The following is a 27,980-nucleotide window of genomic DNA, read 5'->3' as shown; positions in this document are numbered from 1 at the left end:
ACCTGTAGTTCCGATTTCCATTCATGAGGTCAATGCCCGGTTCACTTCCCGGATCACAGTTGTCAAACGTTTGGGACTCTTCCTCCGTTCAATCCGGTGTCTCCTTCGGCTGTGCACCGCCTCTGCAGCGCTGAGTGGCCGAGGGTCCTGGTCTCGCTGTGTCCTGTCAAAGGAGGAGGAGGGGGGGGCCTCCGGCACGGTCACTTGGCCGGCCGAGGGTCTTCAGAGTCTCCACAAACCGCCGTTTGCACTCGGTCAACGTATCCAATCGGATTTCACTGCCACGGCGAAAGCTGCTGGCTGCTCAACGCGGCGCTGTGGCAGTGAAAACCTGCTAGTTAGCCAAGTTAACTGACTAGCCAGGCTGGAGGGGGGGAAAGTGGTTTGAGGAGCTGTCAGGATATCATCACAGCGGGGTCACGGAGTCCAAATGAATCCCTACCGATATCTGATCATTAAAAGAGACGTCATAAATTCGTATCTACAGCAAAGCTAACGTCGGGAAAGCAACCCTAATTAGCTAGCTGACTAGCTAGGCTGTCGGAGAGTTGGAATTCTGTCAGACGACGGCTACTTTTCCTGCGTTAAAAACAGCTGCTGATACGGGCCCTTCTCCCGAGGGCCGTACACCCACGACGTCGTCCTCCGTAGTATGCGTTCAGCTGCCAAAAGTAAAGCTGTCAACACCGCAATGTATGCGCCGATAAGTGTCACGATCTCCAGTCTGGTTGACAGATCAACTCTGCAAGGCTTCGGCAAGCCAGCTAAATATGGTGAAGTTGCCTTTCTGACACCGACAGGAAGAGGTGGGCCCGTGTCACCAGACGTCAGACCGCCAGCTCCGCCCTCACCCAAAGGTAACCCCACCTTTTGAATGAATTACAGTTTGAGACTTAGGAGGTGCATTTTTTCTTCATCCACCCATGCATTAATATCTAAGAATTATTAGTTAAGGTAGATTTCAGGATGTTATGAGAGTAAGCCTTGATAAATCCCATTACTTACTTTTCAGACAAAGCTGTATTAAACGCACAGTAAAATCAAACAAAAAACGCAACAAGAGTAATAAAAAACAATTTTATTTTCTTTAAAAAATAACCCTCCCCAACAGAGTTCCCATACTATCACATACAGAGCCAAAATAATATGCTTCACGTCCTTTCATTCAAATCTATTGGGAAGTGCTATGACAAGGACTGTTCTTGATCAGTGGCTTCAATATTGCTTAGTCAGACCGTGAGGCTGCGTGGAGGGGGAACGGACTCTCCCGTGTCCACATGATACATTTCCAGGGTGACTGCCATTTCGTCTCCCCCCTTTGCAAGGTGCTTTGTGGCTTCAGTGAGTGAAGAACTGCATCTGGTTTCAGTGGTGTTGGGGAAATGCCCCCAGGTTGATATTTTTCCTTTCTTTCTTTCTTTCTTTCTTTCTTTTTAAACGCAGAATGAGGGGTAGAAGACTGGCCCCGACTGTGAAAAGCCCCTCAACTGCTGGGCCAAAATACATAACAGGTTAATATTATATATTCATATATACAAATCACCGTGGACACAATGAAGGATCAGTAAAACGGTGTACAAAGGCATTTTGATTATGCAAGTTCATAAACATGATTTAAAAATCAAACTCATCTGATCTCTTATCTTTTGATCCCTTTCGACTCAAAAGGGGGTCTGACCATCAGACAAGATTTGAGGCGCTTAAAGGGCAACTGAGGTGGAATTTTGGGACCGTCTCCACAGTGCCCTCTTGAGGATACACTCTGACACTAGTCACAATATTCATAATAATAATGACAAAGGAAAAAAGCAGTCTTTATAACCATTACACAATCGAGGCAAAACGACTGACAGGCAGTGGTGAGCGCGAGGCTCCTACCTCTAAGAAAACCAAAGTAAGGTGGCTCAGAATATCCAGTCATAAAAAATAATTACATGCATTTTTCTTCCATAAATCCAGAAAGTGACTAGATGTAAAGGCAGGGCATGTTAAATAGTCGTAATAGAGGCCCACCCTGTCAAATGTAGCAATCCCCTATCTGTGCCGCCCACGCACACAGAGCACCAATAGGGATTGGCTAACACAACATAGGGGATTGGGGCAGGGGATGCTGCAGGTGTGTTATGCGACGAGTGAGAACAGACGGCAAGGATAAAAGGTGATGGCGGAAAGGTTGATGAGTTTGGCTTAACGTGGGAATGGGGGTAACAAGTGCATTTGATCAGCTATGTCTCTGCATGCTGAGAAGGAGACTGAGAGCGCAGGCATGTGTGTGCTTCTGTTGTAAATGCCTGCAGAGGGGAAGAGCTCTGTGTAAAAGCGGGACAGGCGCAGGATAGGTCAGTACAGTTAGGCAAAGAAAAGCACGGGTGGATGCGTGGAGCGCGCCGCTTGGCGCCATTTCCACTGATACACGTTGGAATGTGCAGACTGATCGGAGCAAGGTCAGTTGCTGAAGGCGACTTCAGCTTTGCAGCACTTAAGTGATCATAGACTATATTTGCCTGCTTTCAAATCTACAGAATAGTGTTGACCTTGCCTATTGCCTTTGTTCTAAAAGCTACGCAAGTGTGGGTGTGAAACGTTCAAATGTAGAGTGTAAAGTCTCGCCAACGGCTAGTTTCACCATTTTGAAGTAAAATAAAATAAAAATAAAATTTAAAAAGTGCCTCGTAAATTCTAAAAGAGCAATGTATAGAGAAATAAAAGATTATCTTCCTGTTTGAGTGCCCCCTTTCCATAGGGTGGCATCACTTTTGGCTGGTTAACAATGCTGGTTTAGGTGCATGGGGTGCAAGTATATTAGATACACACTATGCAAATGGTCCCTCTACTGTTACGCTAAACTTGCCTCTAAAGGCGAAATCTCTAAGGGACTGGCCAACCAGGACAGAGTGTGTGGCAGGACTCCTGTCCTGGATCTACAATATGCTACACCTGCTCTTTCTTTGTCTGCTATAATATAAAGACCAGAGGGCTAGCCTCGCATGTACTAACAAACTCTTTATGTGCAGGACTGGTGGCACCTACATGCTAACACTAAGTGCTAATGTACCATACCCCGGACTCCTCAAGGCTGTTTAAAAAAAAAACAGTTTTCAAAAACATTAAAAAACATGAATGTAGTTCATGATAACATTAAAATGATACATGTAAGTGTGCGTGCCCAGTACCACCTCTAATGAGGATCCCCTCTAACAAGGGGCTTGCAATACTGGCATCCGGCATTTGGATGGGTAGAGGCAGCATCGTGGTGGCAGTTAAAAAAGTTTTTAGGATTTTTTTTCTCCTTTTTATCGCCTAGTTTTCTATTTTTCTCCCATCCGTATTGCATACTTACATACATAGGAGTGTGAAGGTAGCATACAATACAATTACATAATACCCATGATTTAAAAATTCAACTTAAAAAGATCAATAGTCCCGGTAAAGTAAAAACAACAGTAATATTCATAACCGTTTGAGTGCATGAGGCTGCAGAGTCTACCTGTGTTTTACAGGAGAGGGGATTTGTGTTTCTTGGATTTGAGTGACTGATTGCTGTGAAGTATGTGTAGTGGGCAATTGTAGGGAGTAAGGGATGGGGATGAGGTGGTGCCGGTGGGCCGTTTGCCCACTCAGGTAGAAATGAGGTGGGAGGGAACGATGGCGGCGATGGTTGGTGACGCTCAAGCGAAGTACATGGTCCTCAGAGTGTCGTGATGAATCTGAACAGCCTTAGCCAACGCCTGGGGATCCCGACCGTTACTCTGACCGGACACATGGCTGCCCTCTCCACTGCAGAGAGACGAGAGGGTGATGAGAGAGCGAGCAAAGATGAGTTACACATTTCATGTCTTGATAAGAATAAAATTGGCAGCAGCAGCAGACCAACAGCCCCACTTGCTGCTGGTCGTAGGAGTTTTCAGTGACAAACTGTAGACAGTATAAAAGATGTATGTAAAAAACTGTGATGTCATCCACTGGTTAGTGAAGTCCTGTTATCTTGGTGTTTTGAAACTGAGCATGACTAGGGAGGGATAGACTTGACTGTGAATGACTTGTGATTGACAAGTCATTAGCCAATGCACACACCCTGGATAATCCTTAATTCTGCCTCTAAGAATGGCCATAATTTACAAAATTAACTTCAGTTTGACCTGAAACTACCAACTGTGAAAGTCAAGAAAGTGCTTACTGAGGCCACAGAGGGAGCAAGCTTACCAACCCCTTACCCCCAACAAACATCAACCAACCAAGAATGAAGACATGTATAGTCTATCTTTCGTAGCCACACTGACCTGTCATGTTCTTTGTCTACCAGATGGTAGCGGGCACGGAAGGCCACGAGACGAGCATAGTAGGCTGGGGCAGGGATGGAGACTGAGCGGGTACAGCGCACGTAAGTGTGGCACAACTGGTAGGTTAGAATCTGCAACTCATCAGCTGTGAAGCGATTGTCGTCCCATAAGACGTAATAATGAGACGGCCGGCTGGTACCCTGAGGACAGAGGAGAAAAAGACAATTAAAATAACAATAAATCTTTTGTGTAAAATAACTGCAAGGTTAAAAGAAGTCAAAGAGATTTGTTCCTTCAGTGACAGACTGCTACATCCTAGATGCATGAAGGAGCGTTTCCGCAGGTCCTTCCTCCCTGCAGCTGTCAGACTGTACAATCAAAATTGCGTCCAACAATCATAGATGTTCACATCTGCGCTGTAACTGCAATAATTTAATCAACCGATTCGCACTACAACCTGGGTTTGCCTCTTATCTGTAGTTAATTTTATTTAATTTAATAACTGTAAAGTACTCTGTTTATAGTAACCATTGTCCTTGATGTAAATATGTAAGAAAAAAATTGTGTATGTTTCTGTTCTGTGTCCTGTGTACTGTTTGTTTGTATATGTGTCTTTCTGGCTGCTGTTACAACCAAATTTCCCCTTGTGGGACAATTAAAGGATTATTCTATTCTATTCTATTCTATTCTATTCTATTCTATTCTATTCTGTTCTATTCTATTCTATTCTTATTATATTATAATAGAGATTTCTATGGAACAATAAAATATCTATTATAAATACCTGTATTCCTGCATGACTACACAGGTAGAAGTCAAACTCGAAGGGATGAGTGATGCTGGTGTCCACTGTAGTCCCTGCAGGAATGTTCCCACTCTTCCCAATCTGTCCAAAGATAACACAAGGAAAAAATACAGGTAAGCAAGTATGAAAACTTACTAGGAAACAGAAAAACTGAAGGGGGAAACAAAGAAAGTTTACCCTTTCAGACTTATCAGCACAGAAGAGGCGTGTGTGGTGACGTTTCTGCACCACGATGTAGGTGATACCAGGCTGATAGTCCTTTTCCAACTTTATGCACGCATCTCTGATGGCCAACAGCTCGTAGTGGAGAATCTGCGTGTAACAGCGTCATTTGTTAGCACTCAGATGAAAACATGTTAAAATGGATTTTGGTGACATTGTGTCATTAAGATCGCAACGTCCCACCTACCTGAGGCAACTGTCCCTCAGGAACACCGTCTCTGTAGAAAATGATCCTGGTGGGCTTGAAGCGGGTCGACTTGTAGAACTGAATCAGCAGTTCGCGCACCATGTAAGATAAATCTTCGATGATTTCCTGTCTGGGCCTCTGGACGCGCACTGTGGCACAGTATCTGCTGGGATGGGCATCCATACTGCCTACCACCTATTAGAGGGAGCAGGAAACATTGAAAAAGGAATTTAACATGATACTGTGCGGATCACTGATTTCACTCTTAATATGACTTGCAATAAACGAGCATTAGGTTATTGAGCCCCTTGACTAAAGTCATCTCTCAAATAAATACACCTTTTGTCACTGAACATTCTTCATGACTTTTTACTTTATGAAAATCTGTGCAGTAGTTGTAGTTGTAGTATTGATTCACAGACATGAGTCATTTTTCGTCGTGTGCATATTTGAGCATTAGCATCCCCTAAAGGCTGCAGCTGGGAAGTGTGCGAGGCTCAACGTCAACCTTTTATTTTCCTTCCCTCAAATCCTTACACGATACTACAATGACCATTTCTCACCAGTTTTCTTCTCAGCTCGTACTGTTAACGCAGACATGCTTTCCTCTCCTGTCCTCGTGACTCAATTATTCGTCATAATTGCTAGGCAACAACACAGCCAACCATAGGCGAGCTGAGGTCAAGGGCGGACGAGAGCTGACGTCATTTCCTTTTGAATGTGAGTCAGTGATGAGCCATTTGTTTCCCTTTATACCTCACTAATTCCTCTCGTACTCCTCCTTTTTTCTCTTCGCTCGGCCTCATGTGCTGTGCGTCAAAGTCCAAACAAAGCGTCATATCGGCGCTATGTGCTTTTCATGAAATGGGCTGTACATGCAGGTGGAGTTTGAAGCAAACGGTACTATGAGAGAACCATTGAATGAAACCCTGAATCACCATAGCCCTATCAAATAGCCAAAACATAACAGAATAAGCCTATTTGTGTCACAGCCATCTCAAACTGTTCATCTGTTAAAGATCAAAAACAGCAGTAGGCTGAAATCCAGAAAATAAAAAATGAAATTTGAGAACAGAGCATGTGCACGCTTATTTCATTACACCACTTTATAGCACTCACATCGCTCATTATAGAAAAATAGGGTTACTTTAAACACCTAGTTTTGTTACCTAAGCATTGCACCTATGGCAACTGATGCACCATCTGGACTGCCTTTTTTAACATCGCAAATCCCCGCTGACTGAGTTACACTTATGACACATCGACCAAACATGAGAAAAAGTACCTCGAAGCCCGCTGCTCACTGTTGCACATTGTTTCAATAAAAACTTTTTTTCAACCCACAAACCGTGAGAAAATGTGCCTGAAAGGACTTGACTTTACTAAAGCCACAAAACAAACCTCAGAAGGGCGCTAGTTCCTCCTCAAATTAAATTACAATATAGTGAAAGGTTATTACAGATTTTTTTTGTCCAATGATATAAAAACTAGTTAGCTTTAAGCTCTTCTGTTCCGAACCCACTACCTAATGTTGAGGTATTCTTCTCTTACCAGCATTAATGAGCACAGTGGCCATCGAGTCCCACTGTCACCAAGCAACCACAAACGTGCGTTTTTTCCCTGTGGCATCTCGGGGTCATTTGCATTATTTACATGCCCTTGCTATTTTTGATTTGCCTAAAAAAGGAGTGTCGAGGCCAACAAAGCAGCTGCCATCACATCCCAGAGAAACATTTTTACATTTTTTATGACTTTTAGCTACTAGAGTACTTAACAACTACTGTACAGTCAATATATATGGTACAAGGTAACCAGTGGCTTTAAGAATAATAAAGACCAAGTATAAATCCATTTGTTATCTAAAGGTCTTTGTCCTTAAATGCAGGTATATAGTGTTAATTAATGCCAATTAATTCTGTGTATGACTTTGACTTGTTGCTATATCTACACCAAATGACAACCAATGCTATAGTTTAAACCTAGAACATTTCTTATCTGCTTAATTAGAAAGTCTATTTTTCCCCCAAACAAAAACTAGTGCTTCATTATACTTATTCACATTTTTAAATAACTCAAATGTCTTTTCATCAAGTAAGCAACTTTAGCCAGTAACAATGAAAAAGGCTGTTCACAAGTTACCAGAGCCAAAAGCACACCAGTATTGCCCACCCATGGGTTTAACCTGCACGCCCAGATTTGAAAAGTGGCCAGGCTTTGTGACACACCGTGGTTGCACATTCCCTTCCTTTTCCTGAGATTGTGTTTAAAATCATCTAGTGTTGTTTAATGAAGGCGTAATCTCCGAGACTTACAGCAGTAATGGAGGGCTTCTTGCCATCTCCAGCCGGGGGGTGTGTGACATCTGCTCCCAGGAAGATAACCGGCTGCTGAAACACTGCTGACCTGAGAGAGCAAATGGAGGAGGTGATGCAAATTACACACACTCATAAAGGCAGTGAAGGGCTGCTGTTGGTGAGTCATATTACCGAAACGTATTCAAAGGATCACCATGTCATCCAGCAGGATTTTGATAGAAAACTCAAGTCTACTGCCACTGTCAGCGCTTTACACCTATGTGTCAGCATCACCCATCACCTAAATCAAGATACCATAAATATGTGCAACTAATTAAAAACGGGTCAAACAGAAGCTCACCGTTGGTGAGGTACCAGGATATTGTTGATCCCTCCCAGCTTCACATTGATTTTGAGGCAGAGGTTGGACAGAGTCTGCGGTGACGTCTTCACCACGTTCTTAACCTGGACACATTGCGTGGCCATGCCGAGGAGGGTGTCACCCACGCGCTTTACCTCCGCTAAAGGAAAAAGTTTGGAAATTACTCACATGAAAAAACAAAACAAAACATGATTCTAGTTTATTGGGAGCTTTTTAATACTCTCATTTGACCGAATGCTTCAGGAGTTTTTTGACTACTTTGAGCAACAGTATTTCATTTGTTTTGAGAAAATTATGGCAAACCACATGTACCAAATACAAGTTACCATAGACAGGAGTTTTTCCTGGCAGGATGACGATGATGAGCTGAAGTCCAGAGTACGTGTTTTTCAGGTGTCTGAACATGGGCTCCACGCTGTCCGCTCCCTGGGCATATTTACAGAAGCATGGCTGGCCCTGAATTGGCATCCCAGCATCCTTTGAGATTTTACGAAGCTGGTCTGTGAAGTTCCTGAGATGAACCCACAGATGAGCGTATAAAGCATCTCCGAGATAAGGTTTTTAACTTATTATTTTATGTCTTTGGGATATTACATATAGGAGGAATAAACAACATAAGAGAAGGATTGTTTTTCTTCTGTGCAAAAGCTCATTTAAAAATAACTAACCTTATGATAGAAACAGCCATGAGCAGAAATTATTTAATCCCCCCCTCCCCTTCGACAAAATCATCTGCTTGTGCTCATTAGTACTTACTTGAGCACCTCTTCTCTGCACTGTTTCTGGGGGGCAAAGCAGGCAATAGCCCACACTTTGATCTCAATGCCATTATAAAACTGCTTCCCTCTCATGTCCCACACTCCCTGGTTGGGTGTAGCTATGGCACGGTTCTGTAAAAAAGAAAGGACCAGGAGAGACAGTTTAATCCAAATCAGGTCACATTTATAGCAAAAGTACAGAGAGACGACAAATTAAAGCAAAAACAGAGTTTCCAAGGTCAAGAGCTTAGTGTGTCTACTAACAAACTAACAGTCAGTTACAGAAATTCACTAATTTTCCTCAGTCTCTGGTCGACATGTCAAAACGAGTCTCTTCCTGTGTGAACGCCACTTGAAGCATGACTGGAGATAAAGGATACTATTCTTCCAAAAGCCCTGTCTCAGAAATTCTCAAAATCCTGCATCGGTATTCAGTTGGGAAATGGGATATGATCCACATAGACTAATAAACATCAAATAATTCAATGACTCCTTGTGCTCTACCCATCTACCCTATAATCATCAAAGAGATCACTCTAATCTGCGCCTCTTTATAGGATAAAAGCGATCACTCTTTGTATTGATTTGCAGTAAACCCTTCATCCAAACCATATAAGCAAATCACCCACAGATCACAAAAGAGCCACCACATGCCCTCACCAAAGGAGTCAAGCTTTCAAACTTGTCCTTTAATTTGTCAACACTCTGCTCTGTGTGAAACACACACAACTAAATGGCTGCATTCTTAACAACATAAAAGTCGATATGTTCAGGTTGACGAATAAACCGTGCCTTACCCGTCCTCCGTACTGCAGAATAGGGGCTGGCAATACTCTGCCCATCACCTCGGCCATGTCATCTTTCACCTTGATCCCAAACTCCTGAATGTACGGGTCCAGGTTGAAGTTGGCATTCTTCATCTGTAGAGAGTAAAGGACTTGTATTATATCTCACCATCTCCACCTTGTACTATAAATCACTCATTTCAAAACGATGCACGGCCTCCATCAAACGCTTCCCTCTGCAACTCACCAGTCTGCTGATCTCCTCTTGTCTGTCGGGTGCGGAGCGAGCTGTGGCTTTAATCATAGTTGAGGTCTGATTATCTGTCAGTTTCTTGATACATCGTTGACCGGCTACAATATTACACACCTGGAATGAATACATTCAGTCATTACTGCGTAAACATTGGTTGTCCATATGAAAGAAAGTTTTTAGTCTGTGTGCATGGTTGTGTTATCTTTTAATACCCTCTATGTCGATATATATCGTTACCTCTCAGACGGCCAAGCTATTTAAGGGCCTAAAATGACAGGCCATTTAACGTAATGTGAAAGCTTTACATTTTATACAGTAATACTTTTTTATGTCTCCAGTTGCGTTTATGATCCCTCTACTGTTTTCTTTATCGAAGACAGATACCATTGTTATACAAAAAGGAGCTCGTGTCCATTAACGACCCATGACCTGTTTGCCTTGTTACTCTGGGCATTAAGTAAATGCCTCAAGGCCTCTGCAGCAGTAAATCTTACTACTTCAGCAGAACTAGCCGTGGTCTACTGCCAAATGTGACATTTTATTGATTAGAAGTGCAAAATTACAATAAAATCTATTTCAAGAGTCAACGATGATCCCACTCGGTCACTTGAAGGTTAAATGAAGGTATGTCGGCAGATTTTTGAGTACGTAAACATAACATGTATTCTGATATTGATGTATTTGCCAATATTCTTTACATATGTACACGTGAGCAGTTTGTTAGGATTCTATTAAAAACCCCAATAAAAAAGTTTTGGAGGAATAACAGTCATTAATACACACAAATACAGACATAGTCATGATGAGCTAGTGTTGATCAACCAATATACTGGTCATCCTCTACTTTAAATGGTAAACTTTTTGCATCATAGTTGAAACATCACTGAACACTTCCTCACCTCCAGAGGCAGGTAGGTGTGTTTCTGCTCCTGCCCCACCTGTAGACAGGGTAGGTGGGGGTATTTGAGCTGCAAGTTGTACTTCTGCTTGAAGTACTGAGCCACTGTACATTCTACTGTCTGCCCGCTTTCAAGCTGAAGGGGAAACCTGGTACAGAAAAAACGAGAACATGAGCATCATGTCAGTGTCATCACCCGATCGCTCTTCATTTGCAGGTTTTGTCTGTTTCTGTCTGTTATTTCTGACCAAATCTGAAAACGCACACTCACTGTCAAAAACAGTAAGAGATTTCCCATTTAAGCTACTTGCTTGGTTAGGTTCATAATAAACAGAGGAAAGAATAGCAGGTTTTTCTTATTCTAAAGAAAAACACTCCTCTTTGAAACATGATTAAAAATCATTATTTCAGCATTAAAAAATGTTTCAACGAAATACTAGAAATACATGTTTATGCATTAGGAGGGACTTTTTTTTTACCATTATCATAGAGCATTTCTACAATAGGAACTTTACAGATGAACAAGAACTTTCTGTAAACCTGGAAGGAACATTTACCTACATTTAAGCTAAAGAACTAAATATTAATTTAGCTCCTCTAAAACCGTTTTAATTCCTTTCCAAACAAGCAAGGACAAATTTTGGTGATTGGTCCAACATGTGATTGCTGCATTTGTACAACTTCAGTGAAATTAAACAAAAGTACTTTCTTTCAGTGACATCAATATAAGGATGAATACCTAACATATTCCAATGTATTACTCTAATAGGATAAAATAAGATAGGTAGATGCTGTCAAGTTAGGAAATAAATTTGTGTATTTTCTATGCCAGAAACAAAAAGCAAAGTCTTACGTTTGGTGGCTGGCAGGACGTCTGGTAACATTGCATACACGATACTTTCTTTTCATTTGGCCACAATGGGTCACCTCCACCTTCAGGCCTGGCGACAGTAAGCGGGGTAACACAAATATTAAGTAAAAGTGTCGGAAAGGAAGAGCTTAACGTGTGACCTGCTGTGATGAATTGCTTGGAGATGGTGGCACTGACAAAAAAGACAGGAGGCTGAGTCGAAGGTGGCAGAGCTAAAGATGTTAAGATTTTAGCTGGGAGTGACCAGGAATGATAGAATTACAAATGAGTACATCAGAAGGACAGCTCATGTTAAGAAGTTTGATGAAAAAAGACTGAGAGGCAAGACTGAGATTGCTTGGACATGTGCAGAGGAGGGATAGAGGATTTACTGAGACAAGAGTGTTGAAGATGGAGCTGCAGGGAAGGAGGACATTCAGAGGGTTGGTGAGATGGAGGTTGAAAGAAGAAGAGGAAGACAACCAAGATACACAGAAGAGCATCTTTGAATGTCAAACCATGAAGCAGATGGCCTGTAATGGGCTGATATAGTAGATGGGCCTGGTTTCCTGTTCTTAGCTACTCCTGTCAGTTAAGAACGGGAAATTGAGGCGACAGTTCATACAGGGTAACCAACATTGGACAGACAATAGAAGACTGCAAAAACATTGCCTCGTCTAACGAGTCTCACTTTCTGCTGCAACATTTAGATAGATGTCGAATTCTGATTTGACATAAACAACATGTAAACACGGATCTATCCTGCCTTTATCAACGATTCAGGCTGGTGTAATGGTGTGGGGAATATTTTAGCACAATTTGGAAGGACCAAATTGTGCTAAATTTAGTCTCCTTGAACATTCTACTGACCATGTCCATCTCTGTATGACCACAGTGTACCCATCTTCTTGTGTGTATTCAGCAAGTCTATACTTCAAATGCATAGAAGTATCAAAGTACTTTCATTATTTTTTCGGAAGGTACTTCCACACTTTTCAGTAGCCCACCTTTAATTTCCTTGGTGAAGCGGACCCTTTGTGAGTCAGTGAGGGTTTTGGGTTGCTCATCAATGTTGCGAATGTCCAAAACCTCACACATGAACTCAATTACAGGCTGGGCTTTGTAGAAAGCCGTGGCAGACACTAGAGGGAGACAGAGAGCAGAAATAAGTAAGAAGAAAGTACCAAAAAACAAAGGTTCTTATTAAAATCTGTAACTTTCAGAAGACTTTGCCACTTTTTCTTCACAGCTAAATGAGTGTTACAAACAGCCCATAGAAACAAAAGCAGCAGTGTAAATTTATAACTTAACTTTTCCAAGATACTCATGGCTCAGCTTTTCTCACAGAACAAGTTTTTCTTTTCAAAATACCCCCCCCCCCCCCCCCCCCCCCCCCCCCCATGTTTCTGCCTAGTCACACAATGTCGGTAAAACCCACTGAGATCACTGGCTGACTACACACACTCTGGTGAGCCTGTGTTCAGTGACTCACCATCAATGTTAAGCATCATCTTCCACATGGCGGGACGCACCGATTGGTGGAAGCCAAACCAAACTTCCCTTCCCCCACCAAGTGGGTGGTAGTATCCTTCAGGTGGGGAGAAAAATGAACGGCCCACTGGTGTGTACCTAATCAGAAGGGGTGAAGAGGTGGAAATCAATGTTCTGATTCAGGGCATGACCGCAGCATGAGTTCATGTCTAGTGATGTGGATGTTTCAGAATAGGTCACCTCAAGAAAAGCAGAAAACTTGCAACATCCAAACGAGAGGTTTAAGGAAAAAGGCTATTTTTCTTTGGATACTATATCACTGATCTAATATCTGTGGCTTCATGACTTCCTTTTGAGTACTTTCAGGTTAAGTCTTCAAGCCAGTTATCACTATTACTTAGCTTAGCATTGTTCAGTGGACACTTTCTCACAGGTGTCAACTAACACGTGTCTTTTATTTAGTAATTCTGATGCCTGGAGCGATGATGATCTGATGCTTGTGGAGGGAAGGACTCAGTAAGCACCGCTAAGCTGTAAAGTTAGAATATCACAAAAAATGTGGGGAAAAAAAACGTAATTTTACTAAATGTTTTCAGGATGCACAAAACTCTTAGAAATAGCTGATTATCTGTGTGAACAGACTGTTTGACAGACTGTAAATACTGGTGTGTGTTGTTATGAACCTATAAGAGAAACTTTGATATACTCGACCTCATAGAGGCAAGGTGACGCATGGCCACATCCAGGGCTTGAACTGAGTCAAGGGGGACCTGCAGTCGGCCACTGACTAGAGTCTCCTGCAGCAGGCGCCATGACACCTTGGCCAGCCAACGGATGGACACCTTGAAGATTCGATCCTTTCCCTCGCCAGGAATCGTCACCTCAAAATCTACCTGAGAGAGAGAGAGCAAAAGGTAAAGAACAAATGAAATAAAGACACACCTGTAGCAGCAAAATTAAATCCTCAGGCTGTGCAGTAAACTGTAGCCCTTTTCAGGTACTGCAGAATATATTATTGGAAGCTGACATTTCACTAACCCTGCGCTTGTATGGTTTACATTTTTTTGCATAGTTTTTGCATTTCTCCATACCTGTAGGTGTGACTATATGCCGTGATAGGCATGTGAATGCTTATAGAATTTACTTTCTAGGCAATAGCTGGAGACACAATTCCTCACACCTGTATGGAAAGTATAAAACTATACAAAGCAGTTTGGTAGCTGGGCTGTCCGTATCCAGAAGTGTAAAATCCTAAATTTCTCTAAATAACAATTTACAGTGTTAAAAAGTAAGTGCAAAAAATGCTGGACTATGTTTTGGGCAGGAGCAGTGACTTCCTGTCTTATTACCACAGACGAGATCCAGAGATGCTTTTGGAAAGATGTTTTTCTAATTGCCTGAGTCCATCAGGGGCAGTCAGATGATCTGACCCTATTGTTTACACAACAGATATCTTCTAATTCATTTACTTAAGGCACCCAAGCACATTTCCTAATCAAATAGATGCTTTAAGTATAGAAAATAACATGACTAATTACAACAAATACATACATATTAAATGCTTTGCTGTTTTATAGAAACTTTTAACCTCTCAGGTAATCAAGCCAGGGTCATGCCCACGGACAGATGAGGAGGAATCGAACCACTAACCCTGCTATTAGTGGACAACCTATCCTGACTTTACCACGGCATCTTTTTACCGTCATTCAAATATTTGCTTTCCTGTTAAGAAACTCAATATATCACAGCTGAACAGGGCTTAGGAGAGACTTCACTGATGGTTGTGTAGCACAAAAAACCACTCCAAACATTTACCTTCTCACTCCCAATAGGAAGTGCTAGCACCGTGTAGATGTTCTTCTTGCCATCGTACACCGGCTTCCTGTCACCAAAGAGCTGGGGCTTGAAGTGCTGCACCATGTACTCCACCACCTCTCTGTAAGCAGCAACACATGCAAACATGACATGAGATTAATGTGCAATAAAGCCAGAGCAAATCCCCCTCTGCCAGTTAAACCTCTTCCCTCATCAGGATGCTGCTTTTGTCACGAGGAGGTGCAGTTATTGAGATATTGATATAGAGTAGGCAGGATACAGCTGGTGAGTTCAATATCTGGTGGTCACAGGGGGAGAAGCAAGGACAAAGAGCATGGGTGCAGGTGGTGGTGGGGGGGCTACCTTTGAATGCATGGTGCCTTGACCTTCACTCAAGTGTGGGGGATGAGGAGGTCTTTCTAAAAAGGAAAGGTCGAAGGGCTTGACCCTTGCATGCCTTCTTGGACCCTTTGTGTTTGAGCTCCATTTCCTTCTGATTCTAAAAGATCCTCTCTTAATATCAGAGGAGATGGTACTAGAACAGTCAGTGCTCAGGGATCCTCATTTAGAGTTTGGATTTTCTGAGGATCTACCACAAATAAAAAAGAAATACCAATTTGCTTCATTTATTTCTGTTTATGGCCATGACCTTGTTAAAATGAAGGACAACAAAGCTCAAGGGCTCTCTTTCCGGGTTCCGCAGACGGCCTCTGCTGAGGATTTTAACAAAATTTCATTTGTGTAATCAAACATTTTATGAGGGTACTATTATGTTTTAGCAGACAGAAGTAAAAACTATCAATGTATTTTAGGTTTGAGATCACCAAAGTTCCTATTAGGAGACATACAAAATTAATTCATATGTATGAGACTGTACTTAGGTGAACCTATGATGCTTTTTCTTATTTTTTGTCATATGTATTGTTAGTGTAGTGGCTGATCATAATAATCGTGGCTAAAGTTTCAAATAATACATTTGGTGTATGTAATTCCTATGAGTCAAAAGCAAAGATTTGAGGCTGCTCTAAATATTCAATTCAGTGGGGTTTTTTTCTACTCTGGGCACCGTGTGACATCAGTGAGAGGGGATATCTTAATATGGTCATGTCCGGCACACAGCTGTGGCTGTGATCAAAGAAGCCCCACCCACCTGCTGCAAGGGGCCTGCCAATCAAAAGAAAGGCAGCTTAAAGGGATGGAGGCCTTAAAAGGAGAGTTGCAAAAATATATTTTTCTCAGTCAGATAGATGGAGGCTTATTATGAGGGAAACATGGTGACTCAGTGGTCAGTGTTACCCTGCAGAGGCGTTTAGCTTCACAACCCAGGAAAGACTCCTGCATGTGGAGTGTTTCAAGTCTGACAACATAAGTAAGTCACCGCTAAATAGTGAACTTCATAAACTGAGTTAGTACCAAATAACTCATAAACCTTTACCAAAATCATTTTCGTGTTTTTTGTAGTTGCTGGGATCTGTGCAGTGGCTCGCTGAGACTCATGGGTAACACCTGGGTTGATTGCTTACCTGTGTACATTTATCGCCCTGACAAGTCAACCACTCTTCCTTATCCGGGTCATTAATTTTTTTTGGTCAACTTAGAAGGCTGCATATTTAACTATTTTTTCTTATATATATTTATTTTTTGTGTAGGTCATATCTCCTCTCTTTGAGGAACAAGGTAAAGACCTAGCAGAAGACGGCTGCAGAGTTTATAGAGAATCACAATTCTCTTAGGAGCCAAAAATTGGATTGGACAGGTTTTTTATTTTTTCCCATCATATGCCTGCTGACTGGTAATGCTAGAGGTGCCAGTTTTCATATAAATGTTGATGATTCATCTGACTATAAAAAGTGGAAGAACTCTCTGATTGGAGATGGGAACAATTGGTTTATCCCTGTAGCTTCTGCTTATCTGCCAGTCCTCCCATGATTTCTTGAAACTACTACAAAGCTTTATTGTTGCTGTGAAAGGTGCTAGTTACATGTACAAATGGGCATTTTCAAGCTCTCTGTACCTTGCATTTCTGTAATGCAGACTTGCATGCACAACCCAGGAAGTCTAGTAATCCATGTATTCATCATTGGTAAGAGAAAGTGAAAGTCCTTTTTATGAAGCTTCTAGCTCTGAACTTTACTCCCTTTTCCCGTCTTTATGTTGCTGAAATGCTTCACTCAAACTTCTCCTAATTCTATCATTCATTTTAAATGCTTACAGTGATCATAAAGCACTATACTAACTAGACAAGATGAAAGGTACGAGTGTAGAGATGACTTGGTGAAGTCTGAATTAGAATGGTTGCATGGCAAAGTCCAACACACCTCTGAAAACGACAACAACAATGCTGTCACAGTTTAACACAGCAAACCTTTTATAGAGGGGGTGTGTGATGGCTGCATGTGAAGACACATGAATTCACGCACCAGTACTTGGACAACATATTTTACATGTGATATGCATTGAAATACAAACAGATAAATGATGACACAATCTTTGATTTTGCATAACTTCTGTTTATTTAGACTTTGTTGAAGCTATATTGATTTCCCCTTTGGGGTTATGGTAGGAAGAGCAACAGGTGTAAACTCTGTTAAATCAAACGTACCTGTGACTTCAGCACTCCTAAATACAGGAAGTGCAACCTGGAACGTGCAATGTACGGTTCCCCTGTTCTCTAAGCTGGTATAATCAGTCAGCATACAAGTTTCCCTTTGTCAAGTCAGTGCAGTTGGGCTTTGCTTTTGTTTAGTTGGTTTGATGTTATGTTTGTTACTTTCTGATCACAAGTAGCTTAGTACTCCACAGGTGACCTCTTTAGAGGTTCAGATGTATGTTTGGATTTTTTGGGGAGAGTTCCTTTTTTTTTTAAGTATTTTTATTTTTGAGTTAAAATGACACCCAGTTAAAAACTTACCGGTGTTCTTCAAGTCTAACCAACTTGGTCCTTCATAGTGATAAAACTTTATTTTCAGTTATTTGGTACCAACTCAGTCAAAGATGTTTGAAGAGTCTTAGTCTGACTTACTAATGGGAGCAGGCTGTTGGTTGACTGTTTATAATCATTTGTGCTGCAAAAACTTTGGATGTAAAAATGGAGTGAATTTGTTTTTCAGTCTAGAAATTCTTGGCATTTACAGCGATATATTTGACTGAGGCTTTAAGCCAGCCCCTGATGTGTGACTCCACATATAAGACAACTGTGGAAAGTGAAGGTCAATCCCATCTTGTTGACAGCCAGCACAAAGTCAGACGGATGACACCATCTGAGGATGGTATAAAAAGCAGAGATCGCTATGCAACGTGGAAAAAAAAACAAAAAAAAAACAGACCTTTGTGAAAAGAATGAATTCACCTGGATCAAACATAATGAAACATATGTATACTGTGACATTTTTCTTCGCAGAGACAAGACAGACCGTTCACCGGAAGCAGCTCTTTGCTGAGCCATGGAAAGTTTGCAAGGTAGAAAGAGCACACTTCTTTCCTCAACTTTGAAATGTATATATATATTTTATGTACACTGTATTTCTTAGATTAAAGTAATGAATGTGACAAATCACATTAGTTTTGTTATAACTAAAAACAGGGCCAGTAAAAACATGGACGGGGACTACAGGTTTCATGAAAAATACTAAAGCATGCAAATATGTAAACTAAGTTACTCCAATTTAAATAGGTGTAATATGATACAGGTGATATTCTTCCAATGTTTGCATCAACCATTTGGCTTTAAGCTGCATCAGGAGGCACAACATTCAGCTCAAGCAAGTTGGTTTCAGTTTTGATTCAACCATCTGTCCAGTCACCAGCAGGTAAAGAAGGTAAAGCTACTGCAGGAAGGAAAATTGTCTTCTGCCTAATAAAAAACTGAAACCCATCCAGAGAAGATGGTGAATTATTTATTTTACTCAGTTCTACACAGATGCATTACTTTTTGTGCTCTTCATGTTCCTCAGAGTTGTAGTTAAAATGACTTTCATAGCAGCACAACCTCCTGTTAATGTATGTGCTGTCAGTTATATAAATATCTGACACATGCGAACAGGTACAATTTTTTTAACTTGATATCTATTTATATGCACCACAACTCCATACTTATTTTTCTCACATAAGGTGATGTTAAAATTAAAAGAGCATTGCTTTGGCAACACTTTATTATTTTTCCAATACAAGAACCCAAAATTAATCATCGTAAATAGATAGCTGTTGCAAAGAAATACATTTTTCATGCTTCAAGTAGCTGTTATCGCTGCCTCTTCAAAGACAACACACACATTACTGGTTGGTGGCTGTTGGGCTTTCATTATCCAATTACCACACAGGAGGCAATTCAGCTACTTGATGACTTCTTCAATGCATACCCAACTGTTACAAATTAGTAACTTTGTTATTTGCTTATAACAAATGACAACTGACAAGTGCTGATCTTTTCCATTAATGTGGGACATCAAAGAAAAGAAATGCAGAGAAATATTGTGACTGAAATCTGCTACCTGTTGACTCGTCGTGGGCACTTGTCAGGCTTAATGTCCACCTCGTAGTGATAGACATCCATCTTTGGGATCTCCACTTCAAAGTAGTTGGCCAGCAGCCTGATGGGCTTGCCCACGGTACCCATGCCTGGCCGGCGAGGGGCATGGAACACCTGCTGCAGGGGTGGGGGGAAGACCCCCATGGGCACTGGACAGATACAACATAGGCAGCCACAGACAAAGACAGGTAACAGGGAAAAATGTGGTTCAGAGCAAAAAGGGTTTGAATTTGGAAAAGTGCACAAATACGAAGCAACAGACAGGAAAAAACCAAAGGTAAAGCAAAGAATCAACGGTTAAGTGAGGGGGTGGCAAAGGAAGCAGTGGTGAACAGCAGAGGACAGGGCAAGGAGGGCATGAGCCAGGAAGGAAGCGTAGGCAGGGGAAAGGAGAACACCACAAGAGTCACTCGCAGGGACAGGAAGGCCGGTAGAGGGAAGATAGTTAAAAAAAAATAAACAAGGAAGATATTAAAAGGCAGATTGTGCATTTGGGGGCAGCAAAGAGAAAGACACAGAAGTATGTACAGTAAGGTGTGATCGAACATTAACAACAGTAAGAGCAGCCACATGAGGTCATATATGGGGTGGGGGGGTGGTGTTTAAGAGAAAAGGGAATAGGGAGAAAGGGAGAAAAACATGAATAAATTAGTAAAATATTTCCTTAAGTAAAAGAAAATATGACTTTAATTTTGCTGTTCACCAGTTATCACGATGTCTGATCACATGGTTACTATGCAAATTATGAACTATGATAATCAATTAAATGGATCAGAGTCATCCAGCTTCTTTATGTTTAAGATTTTTTAACTAAATTCTATTGTAAAAATCTGTATTTTGGGGGTTTGGGTTCATCTAAATTTTTCAGAAGCATCACTGTGAACACACATTTGATGCTATATGCATATCATTTAATAAAAGTACTAAATTGGGGGGAAAAGAGATTAATTATGTGACTAAAATGATTAGTGTAGCAAGGGGGAAATAAACAGCAGCTATTTTGAGAATCAATGATTTTAGACATTCTGCAAGAAAAAAAAAAATAGTGAAAAATGTCAAGTATTCTTAGCTTCCAGTTTTCTATTTGCATATTTTATCTGCTTCTTCTTCTATAATAAGAGAATAAAAGAAATTTCTATAAGCAAGTCTGTCTGTTCTTCACTCACTACATCTATTACACACATAGATCACATTTATTAACATGAGTTACACACTACCCAGGAGGGCACTGCACTTATAGTAAGATTTGAACCAATACACCCAGCATCTTAATGGTCGTGGGTTTTACTTTCAAAATAAAACTACTGCCTGTGTGCAAGAGACACTTCACATGTCCATTTTCCTTTCGAGTTGGTTAAGTTTAGCTCCAGCTTGTATATTCTAGGCCTGAAGCAGTCTTTTTAACAGTATACATTATGCCCATACTAGTTTCATGTCCTAAAAGTTAAAGTCTCATCAAGTCAGGAGGTCTAACATAGAGGGGGTCCTAAACTGGGTGCTTGCTGTGACTCCTGCCTGAGAGGGGCCCACTGCCTTAACCTCTGGGTCCCCAGAGAACAGCCGCCCTCCACCAAAACAAAGACCCCAGCTGCCCTGCGCCTCCATCTCGCAGACACAAATTCACGGGTGTACGACAGAGGGAGCGCCCTTGCTACGATGAACACACTCATACACACAAACACAGGGGGCCCCCCTGTACATTCCCAGCCTCACCATGGAGACACCAAGGCAACACAGTATTGTCATGGATATCAGGGGACCCGTGTATGTGTACGGCTGTTGGAGGAGATGAGAAGAGGCAGGGTGCTGCTGTGGTCATGCTGAAGAGACCTTGGCCTTTGTGGTCCTGAACTGAGCATGTTCCCACATCATGGCAAGGCGTCGGCATCCTCAACTGGAAAAGCTCTGCTTTAAATAGCCACTCCATCACATGTTCACTATTCAGAACATGCTAAACGAATCGGAAGAGTAATGGCCATAAAACACTGTTTTCTCTTCTTAGCGTGTATATGACAGATCAGGGCTCGCAAAATTTCAAAATCCCTGGTAGCCCTTCGGGCAGGCACTCTTCAGTTTTTGGTAGCCCAAAATAAATTTAAGTAGCCCGAATAAAAAAAAAAAACAAAGAAGACAATTTTTTGATTGATGTTTTGTTTCCTTTACAATATTATACTTTAATGTATAATATTGTAAAGGAAACAAAACATCAATCTAAAAATATTTAAAACACAAATTACAACAACAAATTACAACCATCAACTCAAATACCTGGTTCTAATTGAACAGAAATTTCTATGAACTTGTAAGAACTGTGTAGAACATGAATCAGTCTGTGTCAGACCCTGAATTTGAAATTTCCACTGAAATCACGGGTAAGAGGCAAGTGGAACCAAGATCTAGGATATTTGCTTTTTGAAGTTTGCAAAGACTGCTAAATTTTGCCAATGGTAGTTCACTCTTTGCAACATAGCACGCTGTTCTAAACAGCTTTTTCAGGACTTCTTGTTATGCTTGGTTTATTTTTAGTATGTTTTTTGCAATTGGTGTTTGTTCTGGGAAAGATACTGCAGACTGAGCAATAATGCATTTCTTGCATTTCTCATGGGTTCTGATGGGGTCTTTCTTAAAATGACTGGTCCCAGTAACAAAGGCGCTTGTTGACTCAGAAATCGAGGGGAACTCATAACACACCCGGCAGAACATTATGTTATTTAGCTCGTCATATTCCAGCCACATAAATTCTTTTGTCCATGAAACCAAAAAAGCTGCGCTTTCCTTTTTCCTCATAGTCTGATTTGTCATAACTTTTCCGTTTTGTGGTAGGCTTTTCTTTGGCTGCCCCTTCTTCATCCTGACCTGTCTTGTTTGGCTCTGCAGAACTAAAATACCTGCGTAAATCCATCTGCTTTTACACACATACTTACATAACGGTCAGCAATTCTCTGCGCAATCAACCTCTATCGCATGTTTAAGCTTGCTGCAGGAGATTTCACTTGTCATGTTTGATAGTAAGCTAACGATTGATAAGACGATGCTAGAGGAACTGGTGCGCAATTAATCTGTGACTTACCAATCAGTGCTGCTCCTCTCTATACACAGTTCGCGCGATCGCAAAGTGAAAGCAAAAAAACAAGCGCAAATTCAAACGCGATTTCAATGTGTCACATATTGACAGTGGCTCATCGATGCTGATGACATAATTACTCAGCTACATTTGCGAAAGAATGCAAAAGCATTGACATATCTTCCCTTTCTATGATAGCCCGACGGGCAGGGCTGAAATGGATTTTGGTAGCCCGACTGGAAAAATCGCTAGCCCTGGGACGTCGGGCTAGCGATTTTGCGAGCCCTGCAGATTAAAGGAAAAATCAAAGTATCTTAGACCATCAGAACAACTTTTATACAACACTGGAGTGGTTTAACAAGATTATTGAAGGGATTAGACATTCAAAATACATTCCCTTTAATGATTGTGGTGGAGCAATGTCTAACACTTCAGACACAGGTCTGACGTAGGTGTTCAATTTGGTTGAGATCTGGTGACTGCAAGTAAAAATCTCAGGATATGATTCACATCAGTTTTACACTAAACTATCCAGTGAGCCCTTGTGCTCTACGGAAGGCAGGTACTGTCATCCTGGAAGAGATCACTGTCGTCAGGACAGTGATTAACAGATTAAGATGATATCTCAGAAGAAATCAATATTGATTTTCAATGTCTCTAACCTTTTTGGGCACAAACCATGCCAGCAGCACAACTGTACCACGTAATATCCTCAGTGTAGTGGGTCAAGTATTCAGGTTTTTCCTTTAATCAGTCACCCATCCGTGTGTGTGTGTGTGTGTGTGTGTGTGTGTGTGTGTGTGTGTGTGTGTGTGTGTGTTCATATGAATATCAAAGTGTAGAATCACAAGTCCCTAAAACACATCTGACAAGCACTGTAAACACAGACACCAGACATGTGGTGCCCGCACGTACTTTATGTGCAAGAAAGCATGTACGCGTGTGAATGCATGAGTGTCTATACCGTGTTTTGATTGTTGCGCACGCACACACAATGACACACACTTCGCCCTCGTGCCAGTGAAGGCAGATGGTGAGAAGCGGAGCCAGCCCTCTCACATATCCCAACACAATAGCAGTCTTTCCCGGGCGGTAAGACTTAAAGCGGAGCTTTGGCGCTGCATCACAACATGAAGACACTCGCTACTTAAATCCTTTACAATGACGTAATAAGCAATAACATCAAGTCACATGGGAATGACTATTTTAAAGTCATACCTGGGATAACACGTCTGTTGTTGTTGTGTGTTTCGTTTTGGGTTCCTTTGCAGGACAACAAATAAAACAAATAAAGGATCTCAATGTGAACTTTTTAAACAACTCCACATTAAGTTTGCAGGTAATGGCAAAGATGTGTGGTTGGTGATGCTATACAAATACACACAAAAAAAGTTAAAAAACTAGAGAACAATTAGCCTCCAAAAATACAAGATACTGGCTTATAAGCTAAATTATAAGCCAAGTACACAAATTACAAGGAAGATCCATTTAGGCATCACTTGTGGCTAAATCAGTTATGTGTCTCCAAGCATTTGGCTGTTGACTGTGAGCCAAATGTGGCAACCAGAAAAATCTTTCAAAATAGAAAACTGAATCATCACACTTGAAACACAAAAGGAGACGTTGAAATAAGGGGCCTCTGGAGCCCCCCCCCCATCCTAAGAAATTAAAACAGGCCTATTCAACTAATTTCAAGGTTCAGGATCTTGAATAATGACGTGATTTTACCATCAGGCTTGCTTTGCATAAACACAAGCCTGAAGATATCCAAAGAGGATTCAGGGATCGTTAACGAGTTCATGTCAAAACATTTTGCATCAATTAAAAATACAAGTCTTTATAAAAGCCATGCCTTCAACAAATTTAAGACATTCATGGTTGCATTATTAATGCCGGGCACTCAAGACGTTCCACAGTAAACAGACTTTCAACCTGGGCATAAAGTCAAGTCCAGTGAGTGCTTTAATTGCAGGTCTCCACACCTCAGTATCAAACAAGAAAACTGCCAAAATGAAGCCCATCTCTGATCTGACTGGCACTGATAAGTCTGCAGATACAGAATCAAACCGCAACACATAAATATAATGCTCTGCATGCTTCTCTCAGTCTAAACGCAGATTATGTCATCTCGAACAGGAACAGGAGATAGGCCTTTTTTCCTCCTTCTTATTTCACATAGATAAATAATTCAGTTATCGCTGCAGATGGTAGGCCCGAGGTTGTCTTTAATGTGTGCATTTAAGGACACTGTGCTAAACTCTCTCTTGACAACCTTAACTATATTAGCAAACGTAACCTGTCAGTGAAAGGGAGGCTGGTCTGTTCTGTGGGGCGTGCGGGTGCAGCCAGCTGCTGCTGCTGCTTGAAGGCGGGCTTCACCTCGTCCCTCCTCACCAAGATTCCCACGACCTCCCTGCCCCCGCGCATGGCTGAGGATATTGTCAGACTCCAAAAAGGCTCATCTGCAGCTATAAATCTGGACAAATAATAACGCTTTCTATGGAGTGCAGTGCATGCAGACAGCAAGATAGCTCCTCTCCATCTCACACCCTCTCTTCTCTAAACGTTCGATGCAACAGAGAGGCTTGACACCAAGCATCCTCGTACATCCCCCCCGATGCTGAGGCCAGGCTACGGTGTCTAGTTTTATCAGCTGCAGTTTGGCCCGCAGTATAGACCCGGATTGGTTGCATTTAAAACCACTTAAGTAAAAATAAACCTACCAGCGCCAGACGGTCCCGGCTCCATCCCATTCACTTAGCCGCGCGGGTACAAGCTAGCTAGTCCGGGGGGTGCTGTGGCCAAACCGCCGGCCCCCTTCAGGCTGGAAGCGTCTCAGACTTCCAGCCCCCTCCTCTCGGCGTGCAGTCTTCTCCTTTCTCGGTGTACCCCCGCCCCCTGCCCCTACCAGAACCCCCCCAGACCCGCAGAGGAGTTAAGGCTAACGGCGATAGCTGCCAGTTGCTCGTCTGCCCGTTGACCCTAGAGCCAGTAACGGCGCAGCTGCAGGGCGATGCCGTCCTATTTCGAACCACTCTTCCTCGGCGGCGCAGCGGGATCCTTCCCGGTGCTCTGATTTAGCCGATGGTCCGCGGCGCTGTAATTTCTTGCCGTTCTGTTGTGCTCCTGCTCACCGTTCAAGCAGGACTCTCCAGCGGAACAAAAAAGGCCAGCCCCTCGCCCCCCTCAAAAAAATCTGAAACTTCTTCTTTGCCATTGGAAAGTGTGAAGGAAGTGTTGACGAACTTGCTGTCACACCCCAGAGGTCGAAGGTGGAACTACACTGCAGATATGCAAATACAGCCAAATTATGTCTCACGTGTCTGAGACTGTGTGTTCAAAGCTGAGGTTTAAAACTAATGATCACACGTCTTACTTCTCTCTAAAAATACAACCAACATATTCTGAGTACATTTTAAAGGTGCTACATCAGGGGTTTGATCAGTTTAATCTCAAAGGGGGGAGATCAGAAAAAAATGATCTATAATAACAACCTAGAGCATAATAACCTATATATCTGCTGGTGTAACGAAGTTAAAGAACATTGTGAAACACATTTATTCTAACATTCTTTTATGAAACAGATGATCGACAGTCAAAGAGTTCTCAATTTCAAGACCTTTCCATCACATGCATCAACCAAAGCAGAAAGCGGACCATTTGGCTTTGTCATGTTCACATTAACAGCTATTGCAGTTGTGCAATTTGCAATCTTGAAATATTACATTTAACCTTAATTGATAAACTTGTGAACCTACATGCTTGATATGTGAACACCAGGCCTTTCACTTGTCTTTTTTCCTCCTCTTTTAGAAATTGTCGCAGATCAGTATTGCCAACTATACATTTGTCTTGGTTTATGTTTATTTTAGTAAAGAGCTTAATGATTAATTTATTGATCTGTAATTACTAATTTTATTGCTGTTACATATTTGCTTTTTGAGTCATTAATAACCATATTTTAATCTAAGGCTTTAATCCAATATTTATATCTAAGTCTTTAATGCTTTCATGGCTTGCCGTTGTAAAAAAAAAGAAAAAAGAAAAAAAAAGAAGTAAAAGCACAAGAAAGAATACTTTATTTTTTAATAAATTGCCATGCAGTGTTTATTCTTTCAGTCCTACATTGATTATTTTGTACAGGAAACTGAAAAAAGAACAAATGTGCACATATCCAATAAACTTTGGGGGCCAGAAATAAAGGAATGAATGAATGAGCTCCAATCGAACTATTGAATTCTTACAAATTTTTTGCAATTGGAACCTTCTTTAGGGTTGATATATTTATGAGAATATTTAAAGAATTAAATGGGACAATGGATATTTATTTAATTTATTGCCATTATGTTTTTTCTCATGTCCCACACGTAGTTGGTTAGGTATGAAAATCACTTAGGGTAGTTGAAATTCAACAGGCTGACATTTCAAATATATATTTTTTCCACTAATGACTTAAAACCTTGTTTTTAACTTGATCAATATAATAATGTAGTTGTATTATTATATCTGTAGTATTGAAAGTCTTGAATCACCGCTCAATTTGTATGTTTTTCTATGAAACTGTAAAATAGGTGCAACAATTTATTGAAATGTGCAAACACGCATGGAAATCCAGCCCTTGAGGCAATGGAAGAGTTTGTACAGGTTTTTGAGCTTGATAGTTATAATTTGGTAGGACCACCTTTATTTTCCAACACAGCCTGAACTCTGTTAGGCAAATATTCATGTAATTTCTTTAGTAGACTTCAGGAATAGTTCTCCAAGCCTCTTAAAGGACATTTTGAAGCTCTTCTTAAGATGTTGGCTGCCTTTTGTTCTGTTCTCTGTCAAAATATTCCCACACTGCATGGTGGCTCAAAAGCAGAGAGTACTTTTCTGCATTCATAATTCCATCAATTTTGACAAGATCCTCAACACCACTGGTTGTAATGCAGCCTAAAACTATAGTCTGCACCAGCAGATAGCTGCAGACTGTTGTACTGCTCTCCTGACCTCCTCAGTACTGACAGTGATTTGAACCAAACATTTTACATTTGGATTCATGGCTCCATAAGATCTGTTTCCATCGATTTTCAGTCCAGTTCTTATATAATATGGCACACCTCTGCCTTTTCTCCCTATTTTCATTCCTTAAGAATGGCTTCTTGACAGCCACCTTTCCACTGACAGGGCAAGGTGCATCAGGTGTTTGTTGGATTTTTTTCCTATTTATTATTGGATTCCCCCCCCCCCCCCCCCCCCCCATATCTTCTGTTGTCCTCCACTTGTCCAGTTTCCTCAGATTTTTAAAGGACCCAATGCACACCATGCCAAGTTTTCATCGATTCAAGTAAAAAAATGGCAAAAACACATTGCTAGTATGAAAGTG

The 27,980-nt window shown here is 41.4% G+C and overlaps 2 protein-coding genes across 5 annotated transcripts in view; both read right to left on the bottom strand.

Annotated features, from left to right (window-relative positions):
* ago3a (argonaute RISC catalytic component 3a) overlaps positions 1-847 on the bottom strand; it is a 40,275-nt gene extending 39,428 nt beyond the window's left edge. For all 4 annotated transcript variants that reach the window (XM_063486868.1, XM_063486869.1, XM_063486870.1 and 1 more), the window contains exon 1: positions 3-847. In XM_063486868.1, coding sequence (XP_063342938.1) covers positions 3-21 — 19 coding nt within the window. In that variant the 5' untranslated portion in view covers positions 22-847. The remainder of the gene's footprint in view (positions 1-2) is intronic.
* Positions 848-1,058: 211 nt separating this feature from the next.
* On the bottom strand, positions 1,059-25,505 carry ago1 (argonaute RISC component 1). Its single transcript, XM_063485025.1, has 19 exons — positions 25,336-25,505; positions 19,511-19,697; positions 15,021-15,141; positions 13,917-14,098; positions 13,207-13,343; positions 12,722-12,856; positions 11,718-11,805; positions 10,866-11,013; positions 9,961-10,080; positions 9,726-9,848; positions 8,927-9,060; positions 8,497-8,681; positions 8,150-8,309; positions 7,807-7,897; positions 5,495-5,689; positions 5,263-5,397; positions 5,065-5,166; positions 4,281-4,480; positions 1,059-3,777 (listed from the first exon to the last, which is right to left on the bottom strand). Exons 1-19 carry the CDS (start codon positions 25,358-25,360, stop codon positions 3,669-3,671), a joined length of 2,577 nt encoding a protein of 858 aa, XP_063341095.1. The 5' UTR covers positions 25,361-25,505; the 3' UTR covers positions 1,059-3,668.
* Positions 25,506-27,980: the final 2,475 nt, after the last annotated feature.

The sequence above is a fragment of the Pelmatolapia mariae genome, linkage group LG10_11 (assembly GCF_036321145.2).
Source record: "Pelmatolapia mariae isolate MD_Pm_ZW linkage group LG10_11, Pm_UMD_F_2, whole genome shotgun sequence".
Classification (NCBI taxonomy): domain Eukaryota; kingdom Metazoa; phylum Chordata; class Actinopteri; order Cichliformes; family Cichlidae; genus Pelmatolapia; species Pelmatolapia mariae.
The sequence above is the reverse complement of the archived record's forward strand: the minus strand, read 5'-3'. Positions and strand labels throughout refer to the sequence as shown.

What these genes read in the sequence shown, in the direction of transcription:
- ago1 (XM_063485025.1), bottom strand. Translation starts at nt 25,360, where the DNA reads ATGGAGCCGGGACCGTCTGGCGCTG. An exon ending in ACACCTACCTGCCTCTGGAG is followed by an intron (nt 10,081 to 10,865) that starts GTGAGGAAGTGT and finishes TATTCATTCCAG; the next exon opens with GTGTGTAATATTGTAGCCGG. An exon ending in CTGAGGGACAGTTGCCTCAG is followed by an intron (nt 5,398 to 5,494) that starts GTAGGTGGGACG and finishes TGTTACACGCAG; the next exon opens with ATTCTCCACTACGAGCTGTT.